This window comes from Aquarana catesbeiana, linkage group LG05, assembly GCF_042186555.1.
Source record: "Aquarana catesbeiana isolate 2022-GZ linkage group LG05, ASM4218655v1, whole genome shotgun sequence".
Lineage (NCBI taxonomy): Eukaryota > Metazoa > Chordata > Amphibia > Anura > Ranidae > Aquarana > Aquarana catesbeiana.
This window is the reverse complement of record NC_133328.1, coordinates 582,984,661-582,996,817: the sequence shown is the minus strand read 5'-3', so window position 1 is coordinate 582,996,817 and position 12,157 is coordinate 582,984,661. Positions and strand designations below refer to the sequence as shown.

General features: G+C 43.6%; 1 protein-coding gene across 1 annotated transcript in view; it reads right to left on the bottom strand.

Moving 5' to 3' along the window:
• Window positions 1–12,157, bottom strand: part of DCAF13 (DDB1 and CUL4 associated factor 13) — a 56,683-nt gene that overhangs the window by 29,810 nt on the left and 14,716 nt on the right. Inside the window, exons 4-7 of the mRNA XM_073632085.1 lie at window positions 10,624–10,713; window positions 8,578–8,733; window positions 6,180–6,257; window positions 3,735–3,817 (exon numbers count right to left, since the gene is read on the bottom strand). Of these exons, the coding sequence (XP_073488186.1) occupies window positions 3,735–3,817; window positions 6,180–6,257; window positions 8,578–8,733; window positions 10,624–10,713 (407 nt within the window). The remainder of the gene's footprint in view (window positions 1–3,734; window positions 3,818–6,179; window positions 6,258–8,577; window positions 8,734–10,623; window positions 10,714–12,157) is intronic.

Sequence of the window (12,157 nt, the reverse complement as noted above, 5' to 3'; positions counted from 1 at the left end):
GAAGTCATTCCAGAAGACCCCGGGGGGTCTTCTGGAATGACTTCCAGCACCAAGAATGTAACAACTTCAGGTTGAAATCTTTGCTTTATTTATTTATTTCAGGTACTTATATAGCGCCGTCGATTTATGCAGCGCTTTACATATACATTGTACATTCACATCAGTCCCTCCCCTCAAGGAGCTTACAATCTAAGGTCCCTAACTCACATTCATACATACTAGGGACAATTTAGACAGGATCCAATTAACCTACCAGCATGTCCTTGGAATGTGGGAGGAAACCGGAATACCTGGAGGAAACCCACGCAGGCACAGGGAGAGCATGCAAACTCCAGGCAGGTAGTGTCGTGGTTGGGATTCGAACCAGCGACCCTTCTTACTGCTAGGCGAGAGTGCTATCCACTACACCTATTTGGTGGCCCACTGTGGTGAGCTTGCCCTTGGACGTTTACGACTTTTGATTGTGTTTGGGTTTAACGACGTATTCCATAAATACTTTTCATTTAATTTTAGGATCCATATGAAATCATTTGCGATCCTCTGTGGTGAGATTATGACTGTAGATTAACTGGTTTTATTATCAAAAACACATGTTTAACTGTTGGCATATGTGTGTGCAGTGTCCTCGACTGGGATGTAATTAACACTGTGGTCGCTGTACTGACAAACACACTGCCCTAATATTTGTCTGTTTAAACTGCTTTCTCTTGTTGCATATCATATTGTCAGGCATGAATTGCCATGGGATCAACAGCGGCCTGAGGTGTTACACTCCCCCCAGTGGCGGACATGCGTCTCTCCTTTAGGAGGAGGGCCCCCAATCTGTGGTTGCCCTCCCCTTCTTCCTTTGATGACGGCCTTCAGACGTTTTGTATGCAAGGGTCACTCGCGTACGCAATTTGCGCAATGGGTGAGATGGATCCGGTTCACCCCATACCCTCCCCCTTTGTTCCCGTTCCATAGACTATATAGACCCACATTAGAATATCTTTTATATTCTTTGATTTCAGTTATTGCCCCTTCTAGTGCCTCCCGTGTTCGCCGCAGGGGGGGATTACCTTATAGGGTGACTCCAATTGTGCTGTTTTGTGCCCAACCTGGGCTTCCACTGGTAAGCTATGCCTGACACGAGCACTCCAAAATTACTTTATTTACTGTATTTTTGCTGTTTCTATTGTTTCCAATATTTGTGATGAGACTGTATTTTTCTATAGCTGTTTATGGTCGATTCCTCCTAAAGAAGCGACTTGTGTCGCGAAACATGTAGAGGATTACGTCTGGACCTACATCTTTACTCCCCATTTACCAGTGGAGTTCACCTGTTCCTCTTTAAACCACCTGTAACTGTGTGTAATAATCATTCTATGTACTGTTGTACTTAATTGGTTTTTAACGTTGTTTTTTCTTTAAATTTATAAATTTTGGATCTACCTTGTCTAAATCCCTGGGTACCGAGATAGTCCACAACATTTTGCTTTTGTGGGGCAATATTTTTTGGAGTAGCCCCTGGCACGTCAAAAAAAAAAAAAGGAACGGACAAAAAAAACGAATGTTAGGGGATGACATCCGCTTACATCCGATCACATCCGTTTTTAAATCCTTTTTTTCCCCCCTCACTGTATATTAGCTGGTTGCTAAGGAGGGGGCCAGGAAGCCAGCCGCCCCATCCTTAACAACCAATGAGTCATCAACTGTCAGCTGAATGTAAAATTTAAAAAACAAAAAAAAAAAAAAAACAAAAACTGCATGGGGGTCCCCCCTAGGTCTGGTATAGACATACCATACCAGACTCTTATCCAAGCATGCAGCCTGGCAGATCAGGAAAGGGAGTGGACAAGAGCCGGTTTTTGACAAGTCCTTTATTAAAAAAATAACTCTGAGCCGTCTTCTCCCCGAGCAATCTCTCCCACCGCCGTCTTCTCCCTCGCCGCTGGTTACCTGTGGAAAACAAAAGCCGCTCTTCTCCTGAGGCTGTCTTCCTCTGTTGTGTTGTCCCCTGCTGTCTGACATCTCTTATATAGCCATGGGGAATGTCCATCTGATGACGTCACAAGGGGCGGGCTCTCTGGGTGAAGTGATTGGAAGGCCACGACCTATGGTTATATTAGAGGAGATGTTGGACAGCGGGGGACAACACAATGGAGGAAGACAGCCTCAGGAGAAGAGCGGCTTTTTGTTTTTAGCGGGTAACCTGCGAGGAAGAAGACGGCTCAGAGCTATTTTTTTAATAAAGAACTTGCCAAAAACCGGCTCTTGTTTTTTTTTACATTACATTGCTTTTTGGTTGCTTACCCTCAGAAACCATACTAGACCCGAAAGGCCTGATATGGACCTGAGGGGGGGACCCCACGCCGTTTTTTTTCATTATTTTTTTTTTGTCAGCAATTTTTTATTTTTTTTTTTGCATTCAGCTGTCAGCGAGAAACCCTGCTGACAGGTAATGACTCATCGGTTGTTAAGGATACCCATACCCCTCCTTAGCAACCAGCGATATACAGTGTTTGAAGTTCAGTTCAGTCACTGTTTTTTTTTTTTTTTGTGAAAAACGGATGAATAGTTCATCCATTTTGACATGACTGAACTGATGAAATGAACGGTCCATATATGTGAAAGGGGCCTTAATGTTTACTTGCAGTGCAGTGTTTTCTTTTCCATAAATGATGCCTTTGAACTTTCTAGACAAACTGAAAAATTAAATCCCTAGTACAGCCCCCTCCCTCCTTGCATATCATAACCTTCTCCTCCTCTGAGAGGGTTTAATCAGTGTTTATGCTGACCCAGCTCCTCTGCCCCATCCTTTAACTCCTTACATAATATTTTATGTAGAAGGGGGGGGGGGGGGGAGCGGCAAAGGATGATTACTATAAGGTCAATGAGAGAGGGCTGTTATTTTATACAAGCTTTTGGAAAGTCTTCAAATAAAGAGACTCTGTCATCTGACCATTAATTTCAAAAACTATCTTCCTATAAAATTATATGTGCATTTACCATATTTTAAGCATGATATTGACCTGTAAGAGCCTCCCTTGTGTAGAGTTTCCAAGGCCTCGAGACTGATGCTGGGGCTGCTGAGATCACATCTACAATGGTGGCGTCCAGCAGCAGACTCGGGGGTTTTGGAACCCTACACAAGGAAGGCTTTTACAGGTAAATATAATGCTTAAAATATGTCAAATGTACATATAATCTTATGGGAGGATTGTTGTTGAAAAGAATTGTAAAGGGGTCTCTTTTTTTGAAGCCTGCTACCAGCTTAAAGTGAAAGCCAGTACTTCCATATAAATCTGCTTTTAACATCCTCAAAATGAACCTGAAGGTAGCTTAAACAGAACTGACTGAAGCCTGCTGAAAGCTTTGCAAATGCTTTTAAAAAGATATGAGATTCAGATGTAGCTCATTATGTATCACTAAGTTCCTTGATCCTTGTTGATAATATTAAATAGTTGGTCAACCCCGGGGTCTGACTAACAATTAGATATCAATACTTTGTTATTCTTTCTTCTGTTGTACAGTGTTTTGTTCTCTCTCACAATATGTGTCGAAGAAAGTATTATGATCAATTCTTTAAAGTGATGTCTAATATTGTTAATATCTGTAATGATCCCTTTCATGAAAAATAAAAATTTTAATGTTAAAAAAAAAAAAAAAAAAAAAAAGCTTGCTGTACATATTGTTCCGTTACAAGCTGAAGTTCATGTGAACCATATTTAACAAATAAGTCCTCCTCTACTTACTTGTAGTTTTCATTAGCAGCTGTAAAAATGAAAGCTTCCATGGGATTCCAGCAGATTGCATTTGTTCTCATCTCTAGAATAATCTGTGAGAAGAAAAAAACTGCTAAATTTTAACTTACAATTTAATAGAAGTATATAATAAACATTTATACTCCGCTAGGTGGATGCAGCATCTGTCCCTCACTGGCTCTGCAGTGAGAACTGAGAGATCAAACACTACTGATCGTTCAGTTCTCCCCCTCTGCTCTGAGCAGAGAGCTGGGACTATCAGTCTCTGGCTCTCTACTCTGCCACTCCAGCACTCACTGGAAGTGCTGGGCAATGGAGGGGGAAGGGGGAGCTGGCTCAAGCTCTCTGAAGAATGCTGAGAGGCTGAGCCAGGTGCCCATCCAGGCTTCCAGGTGGATCCAGAGCATATGGTGGGGATCTTTGCAGAGCCTGGACCAGCTCTGTGACATCAGCTGACAGCGGGCTTTAGCTGTCCACTGAAAACAGGTCACAGGAGTGCTTTGGCCAAATGTCTCCTTTAAAGAAAAAAAAAGTTTTAGTTCCAAAGTCATGATCAAGGAATCTGCAACAATAATCTTTTAACAATGCTCAAACCTTCCTTCAACCTGAGATTCCACGCTAGAAGTATTGCTGTAGAGATGACACACTTGCTACTCTATTTCACAAGCCAAAACCATTTTGCCCAGGCTGACCAACATATTTGGATCCTACCAAGTATTAGCCTTACATGTACTCATGTCCTGCTCAGTAGAGCAGGTAATAGTTCAGCTTGGAGGTATGGACTGGAGAAACAAAGATAGCATCACCCAGGTAGGGGAAAGCGTTATGCATGCATTAGGATTGCTTCAGTGATCTCTATTATAAAGACAGGAGCAGAATTTAGCCCATCGGATCCTCACTACACTAGAGATCACATGACCAGATGCCTAGGCATTTGATAGGAACAGCAGCCATGGAATCTTGGAGCAAAGAAATATATTGACTTTAAAAGAGCGAGAGGAGCAAGAGTACAGTTCATCTTTTAGAAACCCAAAGCAGGACCTGCAAATCTAAGCCCTACTCCCTAAAAATATACACCAACAAATATACTGCAAGTTACATGCTTTGCTTTTTTTCTGGTTCAAAAAGTTTTATTGCAAAAGTAGTATTAAACATACAACAATGTCAAAGGCACCTAGATTGCCCACACAGGGGCTGGAACTGGCGCATAAGAGACAAAAACAACAAAAGGGAATACAACATAAACCGAGGAGGGCAGCCTCCTAATTAACAGTCATGGAAATCCTGAGTGCAGCTTACGTAATTTGGGGTGACAAAATGCATTGACTGCATTAAGATCGTCTTGGGCCTCTGTTAGTAATCAAAAAAGGGCTAGGAGCCCTGGTAAGAGAAGAGGAACAGAGAGAAATAGGAAAGAGAAGGGGAGAATAAGAGAAAGTGGGAAGGGGGGAAAGGGAAAAGGAGAGGGGGGCCGGGACCATCCAGGAAATCAGTCAGAGTCAATCCATACTAGCCAGAGGAAGTTCAGGGAAGGCATACGCCAGCCAAGGCTCCTAAACTTTAAGGAAATTGACATGCGTGTCTTTGCGTACACTAGACATTTGTTCATTGACCATCATGGACGTCAAGCGGTTTTTCACCTCCTGAAAGGGGACCGAGGTTTTTTCCATGCCTGAGCAAGTGTCTGTTTGGTCGCTATGAACAGATAGGTTGCCAATTTCTGTTGACAAGCAAACAAACCCAGTATGGGGCCAAGTTACATGCTTTGCTTTTAATCCAGATTAAGGCCATTTGTTCAGATATAATGGAACTTCCAAAACGCCACAACACCTTGCTTTATGCCCTGGTCCAAATCATTTGCTGGAGGAGGGATTATGGTGTGGAATTGTTTTTCAGGGGTTGGGCTTGGCCCCTTAGTTCCAGTGAAGGGACATTTTAAGGCGTCAGCATACCAAGACATTTTGGACAATGTCATGCTCCCAACTTTGTGGGAAGAGTTTGGGGATGGCCCCTTCCTGTTCCAACATGACTGCACACCAGTGCCCAAAGCAAGGTCCATAAAGACATGGATGAGCGAGTTTGGGGTGGAGGAACTTAACTGGCCTGCACAGAGTCCTGACCTCAACCTGATAGAACACCTTAGGGATGAATTAGAACAGGGACTGAGAGCCCTGACTTCTCGTTCAACATCAGTGCCTGACCTCACAAATGCACTTCTGGAAGAATGGTCAAACATTCCAATAGACACTCCTAAATCTTGTGGACAGTCTTCTCAGAAGAGTTGAAGCTGTTATAGCTGCAAAGGGTGGGCCAACTCAATATTGAACCCTACGGACTAAGACTGGGATGCCATTAAAGTTCATGTGTGTGTAAAGGCAGGTGTCCCAATACTTTTGGTATTATAGTGCATATATACAAGGACGGAACATGACTTGCCTTTTTCAGTGGTGTAGGCTTCCGCATATCATAAAGGACAATACTTCTGTCAACTGCGCAGCTTCCCAAAATGTGTGTCTGAAGACAATCAACAAGATCAATTTATTCATCACATCAAATCAATTCAACTAACATGCATTACAATATCAATGAAATACAGCTGAAAATAAATGTACAGTATGGAAATAAGCATTCCTTAAATTGATTGCAAATGATCACCTTGTTAAACGACCGATTCAGTTTAAAATAGAAATGAAAGGCAAAACATTTTTGGATAGATAAAAAAACAAAACAAAAAACACATTATAAATACAATTTTTCCCTTTTTTCTAAGTGATCACAATCCCTCGGTTCTCAGCTGCCTAAAGGGGGGGGGGAGAAGAAACAGCACACCGATCTTCCCAGTGAATGGCTGTGCAGTGGGGGGGTGTCAGGACAAGTCTGATCATTGGAGGAGAGCAGGCTGAGTTCCTAGCATAGCTAGAGAACTGACCACAGTGTGTTTTCTTGCTTAGTGTGGTCAGTTTTTAATAAGAAAGCAGAGGGGCTGGCAAAAACACCAGGGATTTCACACAAAGGAAGCAATACGAAGAGAACAGGATACTTTCTCATACAAGTACATGGTACAGCAGGCACATATCAGAAATATGAAGTGTAAGTGTTGGGGTAACAAACGCTTTAATGCATAAAAAAAAAAAAAAAAAAAAAGTTAGTGCCCTGAACATGTTTATTGGATCTGTAAGTTGAAGTAAAGACTCTGCTAAGCAAAGATGTTTACAATCTAATCAACTACCATTGCCAAGGGGCAATATCTGAACCAAGCAAAGGAGTTGAAACTGAAATCTGAAATAAACAACTCCACACATGCTGGACACCAATTTTGAGTGGAACTTGGCAGGTTTTGCTTGGCTGGTGCTCAATATTTTGAGGAAGGGGGGGGGGGGGGGCGCCCCTCACTTGCACTACCATACCCCCTCCCGACCCCTGCGGGATCAACGGAAAGGAAGCGATCAGTGCCCGTACCTTATGAGGCTGATGACGAGGTGGTGCTGGATCCGGGTTAGGGCTCCTGGAAGCTTAAAGAGGCTGATGCTGCCCGTCCGCCCCTCCATCTGCTGCTCCTTGCTCCAGCTTGCCAAGGGAAGAGCCGGGTCTGCTGCTTCTCCCGGCCAATCAGGAAGGACCTACTTCCCGATTGGCCGGGTAGAGAAGCAGGAAGACATAAGCAAATGTTATTTCGCTTATGTCACACAACTGGTGGGCTCGGGGCGCAGAGCCTTGAGCCCACCCAGTTGTGTGACATTAGCAAAATAATATTTGCTTATAACCCCTTATTCGAAAAAAAAAACTTTTTTTGAAGACAATTAAAAAAAACAAAACAACAACATTGAAATCCATGCGTCCGGCGCCCTGTATGTAGATTAGGGGGGGCTGCGCCCCTGTGCCCTGTATGAGCGGTCGCCACTGCTCAGCAGGTCATCTCTGTGTGGGACCCTAATGCGATGTTCTACCTCTGGTCTGACAGAGACAGACGGCACAATCTTAGTTTTTAGCCAAAAGACCCACATCACAGTGTTTCAGGGAAGCTCTGCTAATCATTATTATATCTACAGCTCACTTTACATTAGTGTGATGGTCCCTGGGAAGAATGTGGTCATTAGGAAGAATCCACCCCCCACCCAGGCCTCATTCAAAGGCCAGTGAGTAGTAGAAACAAGTGGTTGATCTGCATTTACCTCCCCTGCAACTGCCCACCTTAACTGTGTAATAGCAGCCATAGGGGGCAGTACATATTGCCATGTCCGTGATGCTGTGCAGCAAAAATGAGATGGCATATTGGGTTTCGTCAGAAAAATGAGACAGGATATTGGGTTTTGTCAGGAACCCTAGGGTTTCACATAACCCTGGCTGAGAAAGGCTGATCTAGTGGATTCTCTATTAGAATATATAGAGCCGTATTAGGCAGGAGGGAGAGCTCAAAAGACTCACAAACTGGGATGTATACTGTATATATGCACAACATTCTCAAAATGCCCCTACAGAAAGAGACAATTACCAAGCTCTAATGTCCTCTGTAGAAAGTGTTTGTCTTTTTTCCCATAAATAGCTTCTACAGAACAAGGGAGCAAAAATAAGAACCATAACTCTTAAGCCGGCCATATATGGTTCGAATCTTGGCTGGTTCAGCAGGGACTGACCAAGATTTGAGCCGTGTATGGGCAGGCTAAATCTACCAAAGTTGATCGATCAATGTGGGTACAATCAGCCTGTCAGATTTTACATGCAATGATTGGTAGCGGCTATTAGAACCGCTACCAGTAATTACTGTGCCCCCACCCCCCTCTAATGTCTCTGAACCCAGCACACATACTATATGCTGCTTAAACAAACATATTACCTCAATGGGGTTAAATCGCACGCTTGAAATGCTGTCCACCCCCCAGGAGTAAGATCTCATAGGACTCGTCCTTTGCTCATCCCAGATGTCCACTTGCTGCCCACATGTGACAAACACAGCATCCCTCCAATGATGGTCCACCCCTGTAAAGACAGTCTGCAGACAGAGAACACAGAAATGCATTATTATCTGAACACTAGTAAGAGTCCTTACACTGACAGCTTGCCTTGGCAAACCAAGATATTACTTTGTAAAAACAGCAGTGGCATCATCTCTGTGCTATACAAAGCCTGTGCAAGGAATAGACCTGTCAGAAGGGCCCCAACAGGTTCCACCTACTACAGGAGGCGGTGGAGACCAGACCAGACACCAGCACAATGCACAGATTCCTGCAGGCTATTCACTGGTCCTAGGTTCTTACCTACAGTAGGTATTGACCTTCAGAGGGAAGGAAGTATCAGTGGATTATTACAAGTGTGGTGATGTCGCCACACTTGTGCTGTATTGACATCTATGGGTCCTTCTACCACGGTGTCAGATGGGGTTTGTAGTCTTCCATTCACAGATCTGTGTAATAGATAACACGGCTGTGTGGACAGGGCCATACACAGGTTCACCCATTTAAAAAGCTAACAAAAGCCTGTGGGCAGAAGAGCCCCACGATCTGGGTAAGTGAGAGGGTTGTTTGAGGGTGGGGAGCAGGGGAATGGCACCACGTTTCAGGTTACATGCTGAACAGGGATGTAACATTAACCAATATTAGAAGGGTAGAATTAAGCCCTGTATACATGAGCCGAATGACGGGCAACATCGGCCGGTTCAATAAAAACCACTCGACCTTTGGCCCGTGTGTTTGGCTGGCTTCTGTTGGACAGGCATGCTGGAAAACCAGCGACCGACCGACTCCAGATCGCTGACTGGAGTAATCTGGCAGGGGGCCAGAACACAACACCTCAGGGGGGAGAATCGCTGTACTAACGTAGAATCGTTAGTACATCGGCTCCGACTGGAGCTGTCAGTTGTTTTTTCGTTCAAACCCGCTGGGTTAAATGAAAAAAAATAAACTGATAGTGTGTACCAGGCTTTAGTCTTGCAATCCATGATCTAGAATATTCACCATATTAAAGTTCCATTGTTTCTTCTACTCTTTGATTGGATTATCTTAGCTGTCTGTTCAATGCATCAGCCCCAATAACATGTAAAAGGAATTCTCCAGGAGACAATACATTTCAGTGGCTGGTACACTACACAAAACAGCTATGGGGCAACTTTTTGCATCTCAATTTTTTTTTGCAATATTTCATTTCTGTTGTCCTTTTTACTCACAAAAAGCATAATTTTTGGGTGTGCTTTTTCTTTAAATTTTAGTGCTATCAATCAGAAGCGGACCTGCCTTTGACTTTACTGTCCATCATTGTCCAAAAAAAAAAAATAGTGTGTGTGTGTGTAAATTTAATATATATATATATATATATATATATATATATATATATATATATATATATACACATATACACACACACATACATACATACATACTATATAAAGAAATATTAAATCACTAAATTGGGACTTGTAGGTTATCACAGGGTCATAGCATAAACGTGATAGAACTTGGAGTCTGTTTGCTTAATTTATGACCCTTTGACACAAAGTCCCGATATAGTGATTTTTTTTTTTTTTTTACAAAGCTATTGGATATTTTTCCTTTCTTACAGGATGCTGAACAACAATTTTTCTTCTCCCCTTGGGCAAGTGACACAGGGAGGTGAAAGGTCAAAACAAGAATTAGGAAACAATGGTGTCACAATGTTAGCAATGCAGTATGTCAGGGGTCTGCAAAGAATGGCAAAATAAATCATTTGTAAGGTAAAAACAGTCACATTTATGCATACAATCACTATGGGTAGCCAATTTCCTTTATTTTCCTCAATTAATGCTATGAATCTATATAGCTTGCTGTTGTCATGTAAAGTGTGCCGCACATGATAGAAGAAAAGTTTAACTAGAAAAAAAAAAAAAGGGAGGACATAATTGGCAGTCTACCTTTCCCAGTATTGTATGTATAGGTTCCTCCTTCTCTCCGTATCCTGGATTTTCCATCTTCCACTGTTTTACTGTCTTATCATCACCCACCTAAAAAAAAAAAAACACACACAAAAACACCAGAAGTAAATGAGGCAGTTTTCAACTATTAAAGATGAGCTCCGGTCAATTTTGTGTTTATGAAAGGTCAACAGCTGCAAAAACTGTAGCTGCTGACTTTTAAAGCAGAGTTCCACCCAAAAATGGAACGCTTTTCCGGTTCCTCCCCCCTCCGGTGTCACATTTGGCACCTTTCAGGGGGGAGCAGATACCTGTCTAATACAGGTATTTTTCTCCCACTTCTGGGCATAGATACCCATGCCACCCACAGGTATCTACGCCACTTCCCGCCCCCCGCTGTATTCTGGGAGACACACGGGTCCTAGAAAACAGCAGGGACCAGTGGGAAAGCGCAGTGCGAATTGCACATGCGCAATAGGGAACCAGGAAGTGAAGCCGCAAGGCTTCACTTCCTGATTCCCTTACCGAGGATGTCGGTGGCAGCACCCGACAGCCGAGGGACAGATCGGCTTCGAGTGCCGACATCGCGGGCACCCTGGACAGGTAAGTGTCCATATTTTAAAAGTATTTGTAGCTGCTGACTTTAAAAAAAAAAAAAAACGGAACTCCACTTTAATAAGCAGACCCTCCCCTGTCCTAGGATCCAGTGATGTGCCCACCCCAGCCATCCTTTCCCTCGCTGCTCTTCCCCTGGCCTTGACATCTCAACTGTGAGCGCCCGGCTGTCACAGCTTTGTGAATGGTGACGTGTCCCAGAAGACTGCAGGGAGGGGGAAAGGAGAACTTCCGCAAAACTTCTGTCAAAATCAGGTACCCGCTCATATCATCCCTCCACCCCCCCAAATAAAGTGCCATTTAGTGAAGAGGGGGGGGGGGGGCTTAAAACTGAACTTTCCATTTCGGGTGGGGCTTCGCTTTAAGCCAGGGGTGAAATGTGTTAGCCAGGCATTTTTTTAAGGCAGGGAGTTGCAGCATGGAACGTTCTATGAAATAGTTTTTTTGAATAGACAATGACATTGTTAGAGTGCGACCTGTTTGTGTAGAATTTAAAGGGAAGCTCCAGGCTCCATCTGAAAAAAGGAAAAATCAGCAGCTACTAATACTTTTAGAATTAGAACACTTACTTGTCCCTGGATCCAGCGGCATCTTCACCCCGGACAATTTTTCACTTGGCTCTTGGGTGCTGCTGCTGCCGCCATTTTTTGTAAGGGAAACTGGCAGAGAGGCCTTGTGGCTTCTCAGCCGGTTACCTAATGCCCATGCGTAAAGCACTTTGTTAATGGGCCGGCAGCAAGGGAAAGGAGGAAGAGAGGGGTTAGGAGGGCTTCTTAGTTTGGCACCTGGTGGGTCCACAGCCAAAGGGAAGCTACAAGATGCTTGTTTACTTGGGCAGGGAATGCCTCAGCTGCTTATGATTGGCGGTGCACAGTGCAAGCTTTCTGGTGCGATAGATCAGGAGGGTTCAGACTAGAAA